The sequence below is a fragment of the Hyla sarda genome, chromosome 8 (genome assembly GCF_029499605.1).
Source record: "Hyla sarda isolate aHylSar1 chromosome 8, aHylSar1.hap1, whole genome shotgun sequence".
NCBI lineage: Eukaryota > Metazoa > Chordata > Amphibia > Anura > Hylidae > Hyla > Hyla sarda.
Genome location: NC_079196.1, coordinates 174427963 through 174450580, shown reverse-complemented (window position 1 = coordinate 174450580; position 22618 = coordinate 174427963). Strand labels below are relative to the sequence as shown.

The window sequence follows — 22618 nt, the reverse complement described above, 5'->3', positions numbered from 1 at the left end:
CACTTCTATCTGCCACAATTCAACAGCGTCCCACTCCCCTTCTATGACACACGCTCAGGAGCTGAGCGCGGGTCATCTCTGGGTGGTCCTGGCGACTATCTGCCACCAGGACCCATCTCTAATGCCTGACATCACCGATCACGGTGATTCATGGCTTTAACCCCTTAGACAGCACAATCAAATTTGATTGTAGCGTCTAAAATGCAAGTAAAAATGTCCCGGCAGCTCTGTGAAAGTAGGTAAAAACACCTAACCTGCCAAATTCAGGACCCGGGAAAGTGTCATCTTCTTCCCTCCCTCACAAGTGTCTAGAAAAAGTGTATGTGGTAGAGATTTTCCCACTACAGCAGAGCTGCGCAAAATTGATCATCCTGCTGCACCTTCTTGATAAATAAGATGCACGCTAGTCAAACCCACCATCCAAATAAACATGGGAAAATAGCTCTACCGTAGACATTCTATAATAAATCTGGGCCATAGTTAGGATATGTTCACACAACGGAATGTCAGTGCTGAATTCTGCAGGAATATTTTGCACGGAGATTCCGCTGCAGCAGAGTCCTATTTATTTCAATGGGATTCTGCTGCACTGTCCACATGGCAGAATTTCCACGGCAGACCTTTCTGCCGTGGAAAAATCTCAATTCTGGCGTCCACAGAAACAACAGACATGTCTATTCTTTCTGCGAATTCCTCTCGGAAATGCATTGCCATCTATGAAGCGGTGTGTTTCCCATCGGTCCTAGTGCCTGCCAAATTTTTCAAATGTGCGGAATGTCCGCCAGGGTGAACATTCCGGATATTTTCGGCTGTGTGAACCCGGCCTATTAGTGTGAGGATTTAACAGATTATTAGACTATTGTTAGGCAAAAGTGGTTGTGAGAAGCTCCTCCTCAGAATAACATTGGGGAATTCTACAATCACATATAATACACAATTTATCAATGCAAACACTATAAATTTAGTCTAAAAAAATTGCTAATTTTTGTGCAACACTTTACATTTTTGCACAAAACACAGAAAGAGCCAACATTTTTATTATTTATCAAAACGTGGCCTGCGCAAGAATTTGCCAGAAAACTGTAATTGGTAAAATCCGCTAATGTCTATAATTCCAACGCTTTTTTTTTATTACATAGTTGAGGTTATTCATAAGGTATAAATATAATGTGAACATGAAACATTGTACAAAGAGCATAAAATATACTTTATTATTATAAAAAAAATATATAAAAACATCCCTGGGGCAGAAAACATAGATCATTCTATTCCCTTTCCCTGTATTATTTAGGTAAATTAAGTCATTTTCTCTAACTTTTTTTGGTCATAATGAAATATTATTATTATATTTCATCTTTTACATGTTATATCCAAGAATACTTCTAATGATAAAAGAATATATAATGCACACACAGATTTGAATAAAAAACGCATATATATATATATATATATATATATATATATATATATATAGTAATTTTATATAGTAATTTCCATTTCTTCTCTTCTGTGTTCTTTGATGGGTTAAGTGACTTTTTCAGCTGGGATTCTGTGTCTTTCATCTGTTATATAAAAAAATAAAAGATTAAAATCAGCCTAGCATATATCCGCATGGCACAGTCATTATACACTTGTAAAGTCCGCTTTGAATTTCCATTTAGCAGAACACTTTTGGTAGAATGTCATCACTGTTGTATCTTCTTTACATGTATTCCAGCACCTTGGTAGACCCCTTAATCCCCAAATCATATAGTAGATACTTTAGCCTATGCTGGAGATGTAAATCAGAGCAATTTTCTTATCACTGGCTGCTACACAATTCTATTGCTAATATATATATATATATATATTAGGCTGGGTTCACATATGTCCGGCATCCGGCATAGGTGACCTCAGCCTAAATCTCGACACAACTGATGACAACTTGTATGGCATCCAGCATCCATTGTTTCTGGGCAATGGACAAGGGAACACAGCAAGCTGCGTTCCCCTCTCCGGTGCCCTCCGGCGTGTTCAACCATCTGGCGTCAAAATTGAGACGCTGGATGACTGTGAACTGTCCCATTCAAATGAATGGGATCAGTAGTTCTAGCATCAGTTTCCACTGGCCAGTGTTCGGAACATTTAGTTGCAAACTCTGTGTGCATGCTGCGGGGGTTGGACACGCCCCCTCGTGATGTCAGGCCACTCCCTCTCAATGCAAGTCTATGGGACGGAGCTTGGCGGCCGGTGGTGTTCCCCTTTAAGGCACACTCAGGGCAGCTGCCCTTGTGGATCTATTGCCAGAGTTTTGCAGTGTAATCTCCTCTTTTTCCTATCTTTAGCATCTCAGTATGAAATGCTGAGTGTAACCTTGTGGTGCTGTTGCTTTTTTTTCCCTCTCACATAGCTCCATACAAAATCCAGTTAATTTATAACACCTTCTCCTGAAGAGGCCATCTATTGTACTGTACTATGTAAACTATGTTCTGGCACAGTTTAGCTTGTTCAGTGAACTTATACGAGCACTTTGACATGGCATAACAGAGAAGAGTATGTACTTTGCTGTGCTTTTCCAAAGGAATAAGGGAAAGTAATTTAATGTATGTGTACTACTGGCATATAGCCCAACTCTGGCCCTACCCCTTAAATGAAGAGGAATATAAATAGGTATACACAATGGAGGGGGCTCTCAGGGTTCTTTTAGCAGCAGTGAGAGAACTAAAATTACCTTGTCACTACCCTGAAGGGTTAATCTAACAAAATGCAGGATTTTAAAATCCTTTAAATCACAGATACACTTTAATCAAAATCATGGTCAGACTAAAGTTGATAGCCCCCACTGAAGAATTCTCTCCCTACCTATCTACTGTGATGACTTCCATATAGAAAGGGAAGATGAGCTTTATAGTTTTAATATGTATAATAGCAATTTCAAAATCCTGTTACATATTTTACTAACAATACTTACCAGATAGTTCAGCACCATTGTAAACTTTATTCTTATTCCTTACCTGAGATATCACTTCCTTCCATGGAGGCATCTCTAGAGGCAGACATCTGTTTTTCTAATATCAGAGACCTGTTATAAATAACATGTAGTTTACCAAAAGTTGTTCTAAAGTGATCCTAATGCTTTAATGATGCCTAAGATTGAAATGCAGTTTAAAGGGGTACTCTGCTGCTCAGCGTTTGGAACAAACTGTTCTGAACGCTGGAGCTGGGAGCTTGTGACGTCATAGCCACGCCCCCACATGATGTAATGCCCCGCCCCCTCAATGCAAGTCTATGGGAAGGGGCATGACAGCCGTCACGCCCCCTCCCATAGACTTGCATTGAGGAAGCGCTATGACGTCATGAGCTCCCGCCTCCAGCGTTCGGAACAGTTTGTTCCAAACGCTGAGCAGCAGAGTACCCCTTTAATAATATGATTTACTCTGCTGAATCTGAAAATCTTATTATAAACTTATGGTTTATATACAATCTATATATACACAATCAGCCATAACTTTAAAACCACTGATAGGTGAATTGAATAACTTTGAATATCTGGTGACAGTGGTACCTGTCAAGGGGCGGGATATATTAGGCAGTTGTTGAAGCTATTAAGGACATTTATCAAAGTCAGTCTAGGTATACTGATGTTATACACAGGTTGTGATGGTGTAGTTGGAGCGTACATCCACCAAGCACGCTTGGTACGAGTGTGCTTTATGCCAGGTGAGTCCCGGTTGCTATCAGTAACCAGGGTCCACGGCTTATGTCGTACAACGCCGATTGGGCTGATGTCCGGCATTAACCCTTTAATCGCTGCAATCAAAGTTTATAGCGGCGCCTAAAACGAGGAAAAAAAACGCTGCAAGTAGAGTTTTGTTGTGTTCAGACCAGGAATATAGGCAAGCATACATTTGGGTCAGGGCACCTCCAAAATGGCAGGTCTTTAGTGACAGTGACCAAAATTGACCAGTCCATAGCAACCAATCAGATTGCTTCTTTTATTTTTCAGAGGCCTTTTTGAAATTGAAAGACGTGATCTGATTGGTTGCTTTGAACAACTGGTCAACTTTTCCTCTGCACAGGTTTGATAAATCTCCCACACTGTACTTTTGTACAACACTCTTGTAGTGTTGCCATAAATTTTCATGCAGTGTAAAAGGTGAAATCTAAAGCCTATAGCTGCATTTTTATGTACAGAAAAGGCCACAGCCCATTTTGGCCTTAAGGACACAGCCAATTTAATTTTTGTGTTTTCGTTTTTTCCTCCTCGCCTTCTAAATTCCATAACTTTTATATCTCCATTCACAGACCCATCTGAGGGCTTGTATTTTTTGCGCGACCAATAGTACTTTGTAATGACGTCACAAATTTTACCCTAAAATGTATGTTAAACCCCCCAAAAAAAATTTTGAGTAAGGAAATTTTAATGAAAATCACAATTTGGTAAATTTGGTGGTGGTGGTGGTGGTGGGGGGGGGGTTCATTTTCATGCTTTACGGTAAAATTACGTTTTCTTTATTTTTTGGGTCAATACGATTAAAATAATACCCATAGTTACATACTTTTCTATTATTGTAAATTTTTTTACACCTTTTTTTTGTGTGCTGAAAATGTGTAGGAGCACCAAATTTATTAAAAGGTAAAAGAGCTTTGATAAATTTTGTGAAGGTCCACATTTTCTGAAATTTCTGTCTACACATACACCAAAAAGCTACACCATGTCTCAGCCCAGACATGGTGTAGCTTTTTGGTGTATGTGTAGACAGAAATGGTGTAGTTTTAGAGACTTTTCAGTGGCTTTGCGCCTTTTTTTGCTCCTTTTTACAAAAAGGCGCAATGATAAATCCCTTCCATATCATGTCTATTGCCGTAATCAGTGGATTGCAACTCAAAATCAGCAGAAATGTGTAAACAAAAATGGCCAAAAAAAGGTGTAGAAAACCCTGCTGGCGCCTTTTTTGCCCCTTTTTTAGACACAAAAAACAACCTAAAGACAATGATAAATGTGGGCCAGTATGTTTAAAATTGCCCTATTTTGACCACCTCTAACTTTGTGTATATGGGGATGTGTGACGGTCCATTTTCTGCATCATGATCTGCAGTTTTTTTTAGTACCACTTTTGCCTATATGTGACTTTTTGATCACTTTTCATAAATTTTTTTTAGCAATGTGATGTGACCAAAAAGCTGAAATTTTGGACTTTTTTTTTTTCATTTACGTCGTTCACCGTGCAGGTTCATAACCTTATATTTTTTATAGTTCGGATATTTACACATGCGGCGATACTAAATATGTCTATAATTTTTTAGGCTTTTTTAATTAAAATGGGGAAAATGGGGGCTTTTCACAATTTTTTTTCTTTACACTTTTTCAGTCCCTATAGGGAACTATTTATAGCACTCATCAGGTTGCACTGATCAGTATTATCGGCGATCTTCTGCTTTGGTCTGCTGGAAGGCAGAAGACCCCGGGAGAGGATTGGAGGCAGGTGAGGGGGACCTCCGTCCGCCATCTTGGCTGATAGGATCCCTGCGGCAGTGTCGAGGGCAACGAGATCATTAAAAGTGCTGCACTGCTGCAGATGCCGTGATCTGTTTTGATCACGGCATCTGAGAGGTTAATGGAGGACATCAGCACGATCGCTGATGTCCACCTTTACTGGCCGGTCCGCGGCTGCTGACAGCTGCTGGGACCCGCTGTGCATGAAGCAAGCGCAACTCCTGTGCTCGCTTCATAGCCGCGCTGGTGCTGTGCACGAAGTTACTCACTGCAGCGCCGTATATTTACGGCACATATCCTTTAGGGGTTGATCATTCATGGGACCAGATACTTTCTCTAATATTATAGAACATTTGATATTGAACTATCACAAAAATATGTGTGAACATAACCTTTTATCTCCACCATCAAATGATTGTATATTACCTTGTATCAGCCGTTTAAACAAATTTGGGTGGATGATGCTAGTTGCATGGCTAAGGATAAAAAGTTCTAATCCTCCTTGTGCCATGATCCCAAGTGCCCCCTGATCATTCCTGACCAGTAAAGTGTCCTGAGCGCTCACCAACCCTTTGAGGGTGGACAATAGAGCCGTAATTAAAAAGTAGAGGAAAGGGGTTAAGGAATGTTTTTAGCGGATTGTCTCACTATAGAAACCCCCTTTTACATGAAAACTAGCTACCAACAACCTCAGCAAATATCCACAAGCAACCGGACATGTCAGATAGATGGTTGTTGCAATACAAGACCACTTTTCTGGCTAATAAAGGAGCCCCTCTATATCATGTCCACATAACCTAGATCATATGGGCAGGGGAGACATCTTCTGTAGGGGTACATTCACACGTACAGAATTTGGTGCCGGGGATGTAATGCTATTACATCAATATAAATAGGTAGTTGAACACAGCAGCAAATCTGCGCTGGATACGGTATGTGTGAATCTACCCTTAGAAATAGTCGTCTGTTTAAATTTTTCTACCTGAAGCAAAGGTAACTGGAATTTCACGGTTTTATCTTGACCCATAGAATGTTCTACATTTGTATAAGTTACTGCACTAAAGAATGTGGGAGAGGCTGATATAACACATACTAATTGCAATTACATGCTGTGCGTAAAGTATTGATGATACTAACAGTATGTGTCATATGTTTTTACATCATTAGGCTATATCTAGGCCCTTAGAAGGAGTCAGCACTGCTGGCAAAATGCGTGTTGGCACTAGATCATTAGAGTAGCTCCTGATATGTATTGTATACAGTATATAGTGTGTACAGCTGACAGGATGATATCTGCCCACAACATAGCACAGTGTTTCCCAACCAGGGTGCCTCCAGCTGTTGCAAAACTACAACTTTTCTTTTAGACCAAGTAGAAGGCTATGCTGTTTTTTTCACAGACTGATCATTTTAGGGCATAATTCAGACAAACGTATTGCACGTAAGTGAATATAACTCACAGTTAGACGTATCTTTGATATCTTTGATATTTTTCTCTCATAACATTTTCAGGATATTTCTTATAAACAGTATTTCACTTGTTACAGCTAGGTGTTATTCACGCTGCCACTCTAGTCCGGACGCCACGTTTCGGGGTCTGCCCCCTTACTCATGCATGAACCTTAGGCTTCTTTCACACATTTGTTAGGACATGGCAGAGTGACAGCCGTCGGGGGAGTCGGGGAGAATAGCTGGAGAAAAATTACTGCATGTGCCGTCTTTTTCTCCCGCTACAAAATAACGGCGCCCGACGGACCCCATCACAGTAAATGGGATCCATCGGGACCCGTTAATGCCCGTTGTGCCCCGTCCCGATAACGGCCGTTAAAGGCTGAAAAAAAAAAAAAGCCTAACGAATGTTTATGAACGGGGCACAACGGCAGTGTGAAAGTAGCCTTACATGCAATACGCTTGTCTGAATTATGCCCTAAAATGATCAGTCTGTGAAAAACAGCATAGCCTTATACTTGGTATAAAAGAAAGGTATGATACAGAGTCCGATAGAGCTCTGTCCAAGTGGACATTAAACCTTCCTAAAATCAGGAAAAAGTTACAATCACACATTGTTTGAATACAAGTTGAAAAACTACAACTTCCAGCATGCCCGGACAGCCAAGGGCTGTCCGGGCATGCTGGGAGTTGTAGTTTTGCAACAGCTGGGAGGCAACCTGGGTGGAAAACACTGACAAAGCTGGAGTTGAAATAAACTGCCCTATAACAAGCACATAACAACAGAGCAGAGGCATTCCTGTGCAGAATGAAAATGCTTCTCACAACATTAACCATTGCAGTCAACTAAAGTAGCAGAGCAGTGTGTTTATACCACATGAATATATGGTTACATAATAAATTGGCTCTGTAACAGTATAATATAATAAATTCACAGATTGTCTATATTCAGCAGATGAGGGGCATTTATTAGGGTTCAACAGAGTTGTCCTTCTAACTTAAATGGGCACTGTCCAAAACTTTTTATATGTTGTACAACTTGGCAAAACATTAACCTTTCTAATATACTGTATAGCATTTTTTTTAATCTCCTTTCTATAGAAATCATGGCTTATACAAAAAAAAAAGAAAAGAAAAAGACCACTAGGGGTCCCAATACTATGCGAAACATGACCCTGTCCAGCTTCAGCATCATCTTTGTCCTAGCTGAAGCACAGGCAAAGTCCAGGAAGTGAGTGTGGGACTAGCACTCCTCTGTGATCACTTCTGTCCTATCAGACTCCTGTCTGAAAACAGAGAGAAGGGGGTTTAAGAGCAGCCTGCAGTGATTGGATGAAGAGACCCAGCACAGCACAGTAGGCTCAGGGAGGAGTGATTGCATGATGAGTGAGGGCGGGCTCAGTGGGTTAAAAGGTATCTTTTTTCAAATCTTGAAAAGAAAAAAAAAAAGTACCTTTCAACGAGACATGAAACATGATGAGGATGTTGCTTTACAGGCCCATACAACATGTGGGAAGGGATGGGCGAAAACAAGGGTTGGGGATTGTGAATATAAGTGCAGATCCTAGAGTTGGGATAGTAGAAAGGAAAACAGCATCCCACCTATCCTCAGGTTACTTGTGGTATTACAACGTGGCTCCATTCACTTCAATGGAACTGAGCTGCAATACCACACTCAACCTGAGGACAAGAGTGGCGCAGATTATGGAAGAAAGCAGCTATGTTTTTCTGACCCTGGATAACCGTTCAAGGAAAGATACCGTTATCCCATGAATTCTTTAGTCCTGGTATATGATTGAATTATAAACCATTGCTATTTGTTATTAACAAGACAGATTAAATTAGGCATATAGAAATGCCTGACTAATGCATTACAGGCATCACCAATTAATAACAAAGATAAGAGATGTTACACAATAACATGGTAACCTTACAGGTTTTCTTAAATCCTGTCTGTAGTAGTAGTAGTTGTATAGGGAAAAGGCTGTTAAATGGATAAATAGGAGAGACCACCCTATAATCTTATAACTGGAACTAATTTTAAGGAGGACTCTGTTCCCTTAAAAATTCTTACCTGATGTAGGGTTATATTAGGGACAGTCTTCAGGTCCCCATCACCCTTACAGGAGCAAGTGCTCCAGGAGCCAGAGAAGGACCTCTCCACTTCAGAACCCTCTAGAACCCGGGCCTCCATCTAGGATGTATTATGGTGTTGTTTTCTGTTATTGTTTGAGTAAACAACACACTGTGATTAGTTTCTGTGTGTCTTGGCCTTTATTATACTTCTAGGACCTCTAGGTTTTAAAGAGCACCTTTCATATCCCACAAAATATGTCACATGATACTCAGTACCTAATCCTGATCATGTACATATAATTTTTATGTGTCTAGCACCTATATTTCTCTCACAAATACCTCTTATCTGTTGCTCACTAGGGTTATCTTTCTGTGCTTTGGAGGGGGCGTGTCTGTCTCTTGCCTTCAATCACCATACATTCACTTCCCCCCTGAGTCTGCTGTGCTGGGTCTCTTCATCCAATCACTGCAGGTTGCTCTGTAACCCCTCCTCTTTTTTTTCATGCTGTAGTCTGATATGACAGGAGAGAGCACAGAGGAGTGCTAGTCCTGCCCTGACTTACTGGACTTTGTCCCTGCCTGTGCGTTAGCTTGACAAAGATGATGTTGCAGCCGGACAGGATTATGTTCTGGATGGTATGTGGACCCCTAGTGTTGTTTTTTTAATAACCCATGAATTCAATAAAGAGGAGCAAACATTTTCTTAATGTTAATGTGTTGCCAAGATGTACAACACAAAAAAAAGTATTTGAACCTGACAGTGTTCATTTCAATTTTTACTAGATCATTGGTCATGATTTTTTTGATATCTCTTTGTGACCTTTGGCACCTTTGTAGGCAGACAACTTTCTATTTGGTCCGTTTCAGCGATTACATACAAATGTAATCTCACTGTGAGATCATGATGTGTTTTTCCTATACTTTTACTGTGTGTTTACCATGTGAATGTCGTCATCCAGCCTTGTTATACTAGATCAGTGTTTTTCAAACAGTGTGTCTTCAGCTGTTACAAAACTACAACTTTCAGCATGCCTGGACAGCCAAAGGCTGCTGGGCATGCTGAGAGTTGTCATTTTGAAACAGCAGGAGGCACACTGTTCAGAAAACACTGTACTAGATTCTAAGCTCTGCATCAAGGAGAGAGGTGACAAGATAGAACGTATAGGAGTTTAAAATAATTCTATCAATATAGCATAACCTATAAATGAAGGCACAAAACTAACTCTGAGGCATTAAATGTTAAAACCAGAAATGTTATTACTAAAAGATACATTAATGTGAATGAATTACATACTGGAAAGATCTTGCTTGGGTGACAAACCGGCGAGCTTTGTCTATTTCTTTTGCAAGTATTTTTAAATCATCTCCTTCAAACACTGGAAGGACTGGATCCTATCATGAAAGTAAAAATAAAATAAAAAGTTATATGTTATATGCGCCTAACTTTAATAATGACATATATGAATCAAACAGAATACATGTAAAGTGTATATATATATATATTGCTTGCAAATGGTTCTGACAGTGCTCCCTCAATTAATAAGGGCCTCTATTTTTCTACCTATTTAAGTCAATGGGTAGCAAAATACGCAGATGATTTTGCTACTCATTGACTTCAATGGGTAGGAAAGCATGCAGCAGCAAATACGGCACACGTAACCCTACCCTTAAACTACATTTAACATACAATACACAGTGCGATTGTACATTGCATGAAATCAGCTTGAAGATCCAGCTGATCAGCATGGGCATTTCAATGGTAAAACTTTGGAGATAATGGAACCTAAAGAATTTTAGATAGGCTCTTAAATTAAGAGCTGTTCTTAGGGGTGTGCACAGGGCGCATTACCATGCCCTAGTTTAGGGCTAAGAGGGGCTAGCCCAGCGCAACTTTTAATTGTGTATGAGTCTTTAAGACACACACAGTTGGACAATGCCACTGAATACTGTCAGGACTGTCACACACTGCCTGCACCAGAAGGTCAAGGGAGAGGACTAGCGGGGGGACTGGAGCAGTGGGAGGACACAGAGGAGCTGCAGGGGAGTGTTGTGACAGGTGAGTATTGTTTTTGTAGGTTGCTATATGGGGGGGGGGGCAGTGTAAGGATCCTAACTACTATATAGGGGCAGTGTGGAGAGCCTAAATACTATGAGGCAGTGTGAGGTGCCTAACTTCAATATGAGGGCAATATGGAGGGCCTAACTACTATATGGGGCAGTGTGAGGTGCCTAACTACAATATGAGGGCAATGTGGAGGGCCTAACTACTATTTAGGGGCTGTGTAATAGTAAAATAGCAAAAAGTAAAGGTTGAAAAAAGACCAGAGTCCACCAAGTTCAACCTATATCCCTAATCAGTCCCTACTGAGTTGATCCAGAGGAAGGCAAAAAACCCTCATATTAGAGGTAAAAATTCCTTCCCGACTCCAAATATGGCAGTCAGAATAAATCCCCTTTTGAATTCTTTTACACAATGTGAGTTCACCATGCCCGCCTCCTCTGACAGAGAGTTCCATAGTCTCACTGCTCTTACAGTAAAGAATCCCCATCTGTGCTGATGTAGAAACCTTCTTTCCTCTAGACATAGAGGATGCCCCCTTGTTATAGATACAGTCCTGGGTATAAATAGATCATAGGAGAGATCTCTGTACTGCCCCCTGATATATTTATACATAGTTATACAAATAGGAGGTTTGTATTGTAATATTTTCTCCTTCTATACTGGTGTTATTTGGTAACTGTATGACTGTATTTAGGTATACATACAGTTATGTATATATTTTTTTTAATATGTAATTTTCTATTAAATACCCAAATACCCTACTAGCTGTCGGATGAGAGTTCATTTCGTCTACAGCTTGCTCCCTTCACCTCCCCATAAATAATGTATTCTTGAGCAATTGTTAGACAGGAATCCTATAAGTATGGCTACGTTTTACTTTCTGGAAGCGACCAAGCGAATCAGACCCAAATAATACAAACATCTTCATCAGTGAAGCCCTCGGTCAACATCCTGTGTGCAGCAAAGTGTCCATCCATATCCCCATGTTGAGAATGGTATCTCCCTCCGGACAGAGATGCTAACTTCTTCAGGAATTCATTTCCTGGCCTAAATAGAGATACAAGATAACAAAGTAAATAAATTGTTTAAAAAAAATTAAAAAAATAACAGTGACTGCTTGCAGATTTCCACTAAAAGTTATTGTACACTAGATTTTTTCTTATTTGAAATCAATAAATTTTGGTTACATAAATACAATTGTTAAGAGGCTTTAAAGGGGTATTCAGCTGCTCAGCTCTTGGAACAATCTGTTCCGAACACTGGAGTCGGCGCCGGGAGCTTGTGATGTCATAGCCCCACCCCTCATTATGTCATGCCCCGCCCCCTCAATGCAAGTCTATGGGAGGGGGCGTGGCGACTGTTACGCCCCCTCCCATAGACTTGCATTGAGGGGGCGGGGCGTGACATCATGAGGGGGTGGGGTTATGCTATCACAAGCTCCCGGCGCAGGCTCCAATGTTTGGAACAGTTTGTTCCAAATGCCGAGCAGTGGAGTACCCCTTTAATGTTGTGAATGCACTGTCCATTTGACTTATGTGCCATAAACGCTCCCATGTCAAAGAAAAGCATAGGCCCCTATTCATCTGACAATGACCAATCAAGTGTCCATTAGGCCTCCATTGGACCAGCATACATAAACATACAGATTTGTCTGCTGTACTAAATAGCATAGTCCATCCAAATATATGCATTGGGGGATGTCAACAGACAGGTAAATCTCTAAATGGTTTTAGTGGACTCTGCCATGACAGCTTTTACCATATACGGTATATCTTATGAGGTTTAGGCAACATACCTTTCTGAAGTGTTGAAAGTAACAGTGTGTACTTTGATATTATGGGACTTGACAAGATGTTCTGCAAGCATTAGGTTATAGCTAATATCTGGCTTCCCGTCTGTCAGGAGGTAAACACCTTGTACATCTGGATAAGCAAAACCTTTCTGGAACAAGAAGAAAATGAATTCGTTTAGAAATGTTATGTTAATTTTATGTTAATTATTCTCCCCCCGAGTTAGGAATAGTTTGGCTTGGTTTTATGTATAATTATTTCATCTTTTTCCTTGTCACCCACATTCAAACTAGTTTCAATCACCCTGAATAAAGAATAATACATATATACAGCTAAATAAAATGTTTCATTATACATTCTATTTTCTCAAGTTGGAAAAGTGGGAAAAATGGAAAGACCTAAAATTTATTATTATGAATCTCCCATACATTATGGCATGCACATTAGGGGTTCTAGAAAGAAGAAGGTCCAGTGGCACCAGACCTCCCAGACCAACACTGAGGGTAGTCTATGGGTCTGTTTAGTGGACTCAGACCACACTACATCCATTGAATACTCTTTTTAGCCAGATGTGCACGACCAGTGTCTCAGCTCCCTTCTAAACACCATTCCCAGTTTTTAATCTCTGAAGTGAAAGACAAGTGATGAGCAGATATTTCGGTGGTTAAAAACCAAAGAATGCCTCGGTGGTTTCCAGAGATATTATTTTTTGTGTGCATGACTCTGTCCTCAAATAATGTATCATGACCAAGGCCAGGTCCCTCCGGAACTGTGAATTCAATGGGTCTTCCATACAATTGTATTCAGATCTCTCCAGGCTTACACTCCTGAATCAATGCCATCTCCATCCTCTCCTTATGACCCTGCGGAACCACTAGGCCACGTACAGATAGAACATTATGTTTGCATTGTTAGCTCGCAAAGACATCCGTTCTGCCACACAACGCTCACGCTCAGATCTTCCCCAATTCTGTGTGGCCTTGGACATTCTGCTCCCGAAAGTTCTGAATTGGGACCTTGCCCCTCGGCCACACCCCTCCTACTGGTGTTGTAACCTGCTCCCCCGAGACATTTCCACTCTCTTACGAGTGAATTTATACTCTAAACTTTATTCTTTGCCTTCTACTTTGAAGCCAGATTAGAGGCTTTCTTGACCATTGCTAACGGTCTTCCCGCACTTCAGTGGCATTGGTCTCTCTTAATTCTCTAATCACTGTGGAGTCACTTCTTGAGGTCATAAAGACCCTTCCTGCTGGGTGGGCAGCGGGCCCAAATTGGTTCACATATCTTTAATACAAAACTTTGCTTCCTAAGCTCTTGCCCCATTCAATTCCTTTTTAGGGGGAGATTCTCCCATTCCCTCCTCCATGCTTCGCTCTGTTCTCGCCCTCCTCCTTAAGGCAGGCAAGAACCCACCACCTAAAATGTACCAGGCTTATTTCCCTAAAAAGACTGGCTTCCTTTTTTCATTAATAAATATCAGGTGGGCTTTGTCACCTTCCATCAGGGTGTGGACAATACCAGGAGATTGTTAGACATTATCGATGTGGTAGCTCCTTCCATCTGTACAAGGTATAAATGTTGCATTATAAACTTCTGATTATGTAGTACCACATGCCTGAGCTCTTAAATAAGCTTAACAGAATCATTTACCCGCTATATTGGAGATTGTCTTGAGCAATGTGCTCTTTATTTCATATTTTTCTGGCTGCTCATTGACAGATTTTATAGTGGGGTTGGGAGCTTTCTCGGTGATCAAGTTGTTATTGCTCCTTTGGATCCTCTTGTTTACCTTCTAAATCTTACTCTCAAATGCTTGAGTAAGAAAGCAAGTAAAGTGGCAAAGGAGCTGATAGCCCATTGTTGGAAACAGTCTCCCATTCTGTAATCTTCAATGACACGTCTTGTGTATTTCTTTTTTATTTTGTAGCCTGTGATTGTTTGTAGCCTGTGCCACCTCTGCTGGCTTCTGACTTGGAAGGCCAGTTCCTTCAGTCACATCGCTCCTCGTTTCAGTTTCTCTTTTTTTTGTACGGAAAACAAAAATAATGAATTTTCTACCGTGCAATGTGTACCATGTCCAACCTTTTCCAGTCACCTGCATCCCATAGGCTAAATTTAGATTTTTGCTCCTTACTGCAGAAGGAGAAGAGGACATGGACAAGATATCTCTGTGTTACACAATGGCCCTCATTTACTAAGAGTGTTGTGTAGGTTTCTTTGTGGGTATTTACAAAGGTTTCCCTACATTTTCCACGTTCCCTACACTTTTCTTTTACACATGCTCTGATCTGTTTGCTTTTCCTCAGCTGAAATCCACCACATGTTGGGTTTTTGTGGAAATGTCGGGAACACGCCCCTTTTCAGAGACCATGCCCCCTTTTCACGGCAGCCAACCATTTTTCGGGTTTTCTTAGCAAAATGGAGAGTTGGTTGTTTTTTTTTTCAATTCTGGCGCAATGTGACAGAATCTGGTGCACAACCCGACAAAACATGTCGGGTTTGCAATAGTAAATGAGGGCCAATGTCTTACAATGCCATCTCTGTTTAATAAGGGTAAATGATGATTAAGTGAAATATTTGTTATGGTTTAAATTTTGCCAACCTCTAAAGCATGAAGGATACAGGTGTTTCCCTGGGGCTGTATCCTGGAAAGCCATTGCACAGCATCTCGGCAAGCTTCATCAGAGGCTTCTACCAAACACTCCTGCCACGGCTCAATGTTTTCTGTAATGCTTATCATATTAAACCTGTTCAATTTGCAGGTAAAAAAAATACAACAACATTTAAGCATAAACACCACAAAAAATACAATGCAATAGCATTCATCTCTGTGCATATATAGCAAGTAAATAAAACAGTTTCCTAGCACACATCTGATCAAACTGTGAGTATCATTCATCCTGCCACAGTAAAGTGACCTCATCGGGATGGACCCCTCAGTAAATAAATGTGTATACAGATGTGGACAAATTGTTGGTACCCTTCCGATAAAGACAAAAAGTCCACAATGCCCTATGAAATAACTTGAAACTGACATAAGTAATTATGAATACATTTTTTTCTGAAAATAAACGATGAGAATTGAACATTGCTTGTGAATTGTGGTTCAACGGAATCATTGGAAAAACAAAATAATGAAACAGTTTTGGACAAAAATGATGAAGCCCTGAGCTTAAAGGGGTATTCCAGCTTTATACATTTTATCCTCTATTCAAAGGATAGGAGATAAGATGTATGATCGCAAGGGTCCCCAGCGGCGGGACCCTGGTGCAGCCTCCGGTATTCTGTGCTGGGCGTTGCCTCCGAAACGAGGATGTGGCATCCCGCAACACAATCTCCATTTATGTCTATGGGAGAGGGCGCGACAACCAGCGGCGGGATCCCTGCGATCATACATCCTTTGGATAGGGGATAAGATGTATAAAGCCGGAATACTCCTTCAAGATTTGGTTGCACAACCTTTTAATGCAGTCACTGCAACCAAGTGATTTCTGTAACTCTCAATGAGACGTCTGCACTTGTCTCCAGGTATCGTGGCTCACTCCTCATAAGATACTGCTCCAGCTCAGGTGTCAAGGTGTCTTCTCCAGACGGCATGTCTTAGCTCCTTCCACAGATGTTCAATAGGATTTAGATCAGGGCCCATAGGGGAAGATTTATCAAAACCTGTGTAGAGGAAGAGTGGTGCAGTTTCCCTTAACAATCAATCAGATTGCCTGTGAAAAATGAAAGAAGCAATCTGATTGGTTGCTATGGGTAACTGCACCACTCTTCCTCTACACAGGTTTTGATAAATCTCCCCCATAGAAGCCACTTCAGAATAGTCCACTGCTTTGCTTTTGGCCATTCTTGGGTGTTTTTAGCTGTGTGTTTTGGGTCATAATCCTGTTGGAGGACCCAGGACCTGTGACTGAGATCAATCTTCCTAATTTTGCTCCAGAATACCCTGATGGTCTTGAGATTTCATTATACCCTGTACAAATTCAAGACACCCTGTGCCAGATGCAGCAAAGTAGCCCCAAAACATAATAACGCCCCCTCGGTGGTTTACAGTAGGTACAGTGTTCTTTTCTTTGTATGATTCATTTTTGCACATAGAGCTGATATGACTTACCAAAAAAAGCTCCAGTTTTGTCTCATCAGTTTTGGCAAGATTACAAGTTTAAAGACACCTGTGACGCTTATTACAGGACACACCTTAGTGTAACATGTCCTTATTGTCAAATTATTTCCCATCTTTCCTAGGGGTCATCTTATGTCCAGGTCATTTTCATTTTTTTCTTTTTCAATCATTCTGTTCACAGTAATAGAGCTGCATTTCCTGGTGCTTGGCCTCCAAATAATAACAATTTAGGGCATCCGGAATCGCAAAATATTTCACAAACCCTGTAATTTACTTTAAAGGGGTACTCCGGCCCTAAGACATCTTATCCCTTATCCAAAGGATATGGGATAAGATGTCGGAGCGTGGGGGTCCCGTCGCTGGGGGCCCCTGCAATCTTGCATTCAGCACCCAGCTCAGAATCTGCCGTGAGACGATCATGGGGCCAGAGTATCGTGAAGTCTATGGACTTGCATAGTGGGGGCAGGGCATGACGTCACACAGGGACGGAGTCGGCAGATTGTGAGCTGGCAGCGTGGTGTGCAGCTCCTCCCCGAGGTGGGTGCTGAATGCAAGATTGCGGGGTCCCCCAGCTTATACTGTGGTGGGATGGTACACACAATTTGATCAAATGGTGCGCTAAGAACTCCAATCATATATACATATATATATATATATATATATATATATATATGTATACACACACAATAAATATAACAGTAATGATATTCAAAATTATTCATAGAATGCATATATCTCAGTGCTTACAGCAGTAGTCTTAAACTGTGGCCTCCAGGCATTGCAAAACTTCAACTCCCAGCATGCCCGGACAGCGCATGCTGGGAGTTGAAGTTTTGCAACATCTGGAGGGCCACTGTTTGAGAGTATGCTGCTGTAATCTTTGTGTGTTTGCATTTGTATTGCTTATGGATTGCAGAACTGGTGAGCTGGTAGAGCATGTAGAGCCTTGCTAAGAGATTGCACTTCCAAAAACATTTATTGCATAGAAAAAAATAAGAACAAGACTAGTGACGCCTCAGTTGTTAGCAGGGGCTGGATATCATGTAAACTGCACACAGAACTGACTGGAAAAAGCACTTGTCTGTTCTAAGAATAGTCCTAACTATGTTCAGGTTATTCCAGATGTAGCCATTTTATTTTAGATGTAACATTACATGATGGGGTCATGACTAGTGATGAGCGGCATTGGTCATATTCGAATTTGCAAAATGTCGCGAATATATAGACGAATATTCATCCTGTATTCGCAAATTTTGCGTATTCGTTATATTCGCATATGTGAATATTTTCATATTCGCGTATTCGAGGAAGAAAACAGTGAGGGGGGGGGGCAACTCTACTATTGGCTGCTAGGTATGTTGTTGATAACCTCTTACAAGTGTATTTGCATCATTCAAGTGAAAAGAAGGAATATGCGAATATGGTGTGAAAAACGAATATTGGCAATTTCAAATATATAGCGAATATATTTGCAATATTCACAAATTTGCAATAGAAATTCGAAATGCGAATATTCGCGCCCAACACTAGTCATGGCATGCCATGGTGTGACACCGGGACCAGAGCAAAATGGACAGTACAGGACAACACATGTGCCAAATATCACCTAATACTTTTTATTACCCATAAGATTACTGCACCAGAATTGAACAACAAAAGAAAAAACAAACTATTGTTTGCCATTTTCTTTGTGGTAACATTTACAAAACTCCACATTTCTGCAGTAAATCAGACAGGCCTGTAGAGTATGACTGATAAATGGATACAACATAATTCTCTATAAAAATTAAGCTTCACCTACCCAATATTTCTTGGTCTAAGTTGTTCCCATAGTAGTGATATTAGCCCTTTCTGTAGTTCTGCCAAAAAGGGAGCCATGGAGCTGGATGCATCAATCAGTATACACACTTTATTCTCCACTATAGTGCCAAACAGTCGACGACTTCCTGTAATATGGAGCACACGTGGGTAACAAAAAATGGGATCAAAATGGTTGGTTAGACAGGTCAGTCCTTAGCAATACATTTAATAGATACAGTAGCTTTAGATGATAAAAAAAAACTAAAAGGCCTTGCTGCTGTAATAAAAAGTGACTATTATTATCATATGTATTTAGGAGAAAACATTAAAGGGGTATTAGTAGTAAACATTTTCTTTTTAATCGCCTGGTACCAGAAAGTTAAACCGATTTATAAATTACTTCTATTTAAAAATCTTAATCCTTCCAGTACTTATCAGCAACTGTATATTCCACAGGAAGTTCTTTTCTTTTTGAATTTCCTTTCTGTCTGACCACAACTGTCCGAAGCAGGAGAGGTTTGCTATGGGGATTTGCTCCTGCTCTGGACAGTTCCTAAAATGGACAGAGATGTCAGCAGAGAACACTGTGGTCAGACAGAAAGGAAATTAAAAAAGAAAAAGAACTTCCTGTGGAACATACAGTAGCTGATAAGTACTGGAAGGATTAAGATTTCTAAATAGAAGTAATTTACAAATCTTTTTAAGTTTCAGGCACCAGTTGATTAAAAAAAAGTAGGCACTATGCAGAGTGGTCTGACGAAGCACCAGAAGGGGCGCGAAGCGACTGTTACCTTGTGTTGACGCCCTAGTTTTATATCCTGCCCTTTGTTATGTTAAGCTCCTTGTGAAATAAAGAGAGACTTTTACACTATATCCGTGGTGAGTGACTCCAAAATTCTTCTTGCTAAAGGGGTACTCCACTGGAAAACATTTTTCTTTTAAATTAACTGGTGCCAGAAAGTTAAACAGATTTGTAAATTACTTCTAGTAAAAAAATATTAATCCTTCCAGGACTTGTCAGCTGCTGTATGATCCACAGGAAGTTCTTTTCTTTTTGAATTTCCTTTCTGCCTGACCACAGTGCTCCCTGCTGACACCTCTGTCCATTTTAGGAACTGTCCGGAGCAGGAGAGATTTTCTATGGAGATTTGCTCCTACTCTGGGCAGTTCCTAAAATGGACAGAGGTGTCAGCAGAGATCACTGCGGTCAGACAGAAAGGAAATTCAAAAAGAAAAGAACTTCCTGTGGATCATACAGCAGCTGATAAGTCCTGGAAGGATTAAGATTTTTTAATAGAAGTAATTTACAAATCTGTTTAACTTTCTGGCACCAGTTGATTTAAAATTTTTTTTTTTTCCAGTGGAGTACCCCTTTAAAGCTGTATCTAAAAGGATAGAGCACCCCCAGGATTGTGTATTATACCCACCGATGTCCACAGCCTAACTTCCTCAGGTGCTATATAGTACGGTAACACACGGTGACTGTGCCGACAGCTATACCTCCTTGTGCTCTCTTACATAGGCACTGTCACTTGAAAAGACTTTTGACATATCCTAGGGACACGTTAAAAGTTTTGATCAGTAGGGGTCTGAGTGTTTAGACCCCTGTGATCAGAAGAACAAGCCAGGAGAAGCATATTCACTGAGGCAAACTTACAGTGCAAGTCTATGGGTCTGTCTCAGTTGCCTGAAGGGAGAGCAGCTTTGGGCTCTTCTCCTTATTTCTGCAATTCATTGAGGTCTGAACACACAGACCCTGACTGATCAAAACTTTTGACATTGTTTTATATCTCTATGACATGTCAAAAGTTTTCAATGGAAAGAAAGAAAACACTTTAAAGTTTATTAGCTGATTTTTGAAGCTGTGTCTTGCAGCAATGTTTTATACAGCAATTGAAAAATATATTTTACTTTTAAGCTGTATGGGTGTTTTACAGCACAAATATGTTAAACTAGATTAACAAATTGGCAAAAAAAATAAAGAAATAGTCACCTGAAAGAAGCCATTGAAGCCGCTGAATGTAACGCTTTAAAGTTTTTTCTAGCTGTTCAATATATTCCTCCAGCTCCTTAGGCTGAAACTGAAGATGCTTCACAACTCCCTGTCAAAAAGAATTCTTTTATGTAACCAACATGTTTGTATTAGCTTTATATACAAGCTATATATAACCAAGATATAAAGGGCTATTCCCATCTTCAGATCCCCTATCCCTGAAATAAATGGTGCTCAACGAGAGTGCAAATAAGGACTTTGTTCAGTGCATGCTCAATCCCATTGAGCATGCATACAATGCCACACAACTACACAACTCTGATAAAACAAACGCAGCTATGACAAGGATATTGACAGGCCGCACTCATAGTTGTCATTGTTTTATCAAAGTTGTGTAGCAACAGGGAGTAGAATATTGTTGAATTGGGGTGTATGTGGTAAAGCATTGTATGCATACTAAGTGGGATTGAGCATGCACTAATCAAAGTAATTTTTTGCACTGTTGTTTCTTATTATTTAAGTGTCTTTATGGTAAATGGTACTTAGGGTTTTTATTTTTACAACTAGCTGCATTCTAGACAATAATAGATCACCTAGCGCCAGTATACGCTCATAACATCTACATCTTACTGTTTGGCCAAATCACAAATGAGTTGTATATGTCATAGGATCTAGTAGACAAGGTACGACATGGCTTACATTGATCTCCACACTTGGGAAAATGGTGCAGTATTTTGCTGACACTTTCTTATGTAATGCTGGTACCAGCTTTTTCTGGTGATTACAGTCCGGGCCGAACACCAGCTTGGTCAGCTCCAACTTCAGCTTCTTTAAACCAAACTTCTTCAACCACTTGTAGGGAAGAAAATAATGTAGTAGAATTAATAATAATCATCATCATAATTGCAACAACACATTATCTTAATAATATATACAGTGATCCCTCAGCTTACAATGGCCTCAACATACAATAGTTTCAACATACAATGGTATTTTCTGGACCATTGTAACTTAAAACTAGACTCAACATACAATGTACAGATCTGTGAAATGTGTCAATGGCTGGAAGAACTGACCAATCAGAATGGACAATTTACTGGTAAAATACCTGTATTACTGAAGCGTATGCATTGAATTCCTGTCTGGTAGCACCCCCTACAGTATAGGGAGGTATTACATGTTCTGTACTACTCTTTACCGGTGCCAGGGTTAGCTGCTCCTGTGAGGGCAGCGCCATTACATTACCTTTTTAGGACACTGTATACTGTACAGGACCCTGAAGAAGCTCCTGTCCTCTACATAGACAGTGATTACAGCTTCCAGCAGATCTTTCTTACTTTTATATGTAAGGATTTGCTTTATCTGTATTAGTTATCTGGTTATTTTTGTTTAATCCTCACTTTTTCCTATTTTGGGATGACATTTTGGTGGCTTCAGAACCAATTACCAGGTTTCCATAGAGTTATGGTCTCCACATACAATGGTTTCAACATACAATATTGTAACTTGAGGGACCACTGTACATACAAAAAAGACTATATTCATAAAGAAAGAAAAAAACCAAAGCTATTCCAGTGCCCTGTTTCTCACTCTTCCTTTGTACTTATTTCATATAACACATATAACATTAGTTTGCAGCCAGGATAGTTCTAGACTTCAGTTTTTGCAAACATCCAGTACTAGTGTAGGCCACTGGTATAGGGGCCATTGCTGCAAGTGCCACAGCCCAGCCTATGTATATTCACTATGGGGGAGATTTATTAAAACCTGTGGAGAGGAAAACTTGCCCAGCTGCCCATAGCAACCAATCAGCTTGCTTCTTTGATTTTTAGGAAGGCCTTTGAAA

At 40.3% G+C, this 22618-nt stretch overlaps 1 protein-coding gene across 8 annotated transcripts in view; it reads right to left on the bottom strand.

Annotated features, from left to right (window-relative positions):
- Positions 1 to 1136: 1136 nt before the first annotated feature.
- Positions 1137 to 22618, bottom strand: part of VWA3A (von Willebrand factor A domain containing 3A) — a 247492-nt gene continuing 226010 nt past the window's right edge. For 4 of the 8 annotated variants that reach the window (XM_056534787.1, XM_056534784.1, XM_056534786.1 and 1 more), the window contains 9 exons: positions 21472 to 21624; positions 20773 to 20881; positions 18781 to 18925; positions 15459 to 15603; positions 12859 to 13004; positions 11984 to 12110; positions 10296 to 10393; positions 2994 to 3061; positions 1139 to 1562 (listed from right to left, as the gene is read on the bottom strand). In XM_056534787.1, coding sequence (XP_056390762.1) covers positions 1525 to 1562; positions 2994 to 3061; positions 10296 to 10393; positions 11984 to 12110; positions 12859 to 13004; positions 15459 to 15603; positions 18781 to 18925; positions 20773 to 20881; positions 21472 to 21624 — 1029 coding nt within the window. In that variant the 3' untranslated portion in view covers positions 1139 to 1524. Of the gene's footprint in view, positions 1563 to 2993; positions 3062 to 10295; positions 10394 to 11983; positions 12111 to 12858; positions 13005 to 15458; positions 15604 to 18780; positions 18926 to 20772; positions 20882 to 21471; positions 21625 to 22618 lie in introns of all 8 variants that reach the window. The other 4 variants (XM_056534783.1, XM_056534789.1, XM_056534785.1 and 1 more) reach the window with 2 other exon arrangements.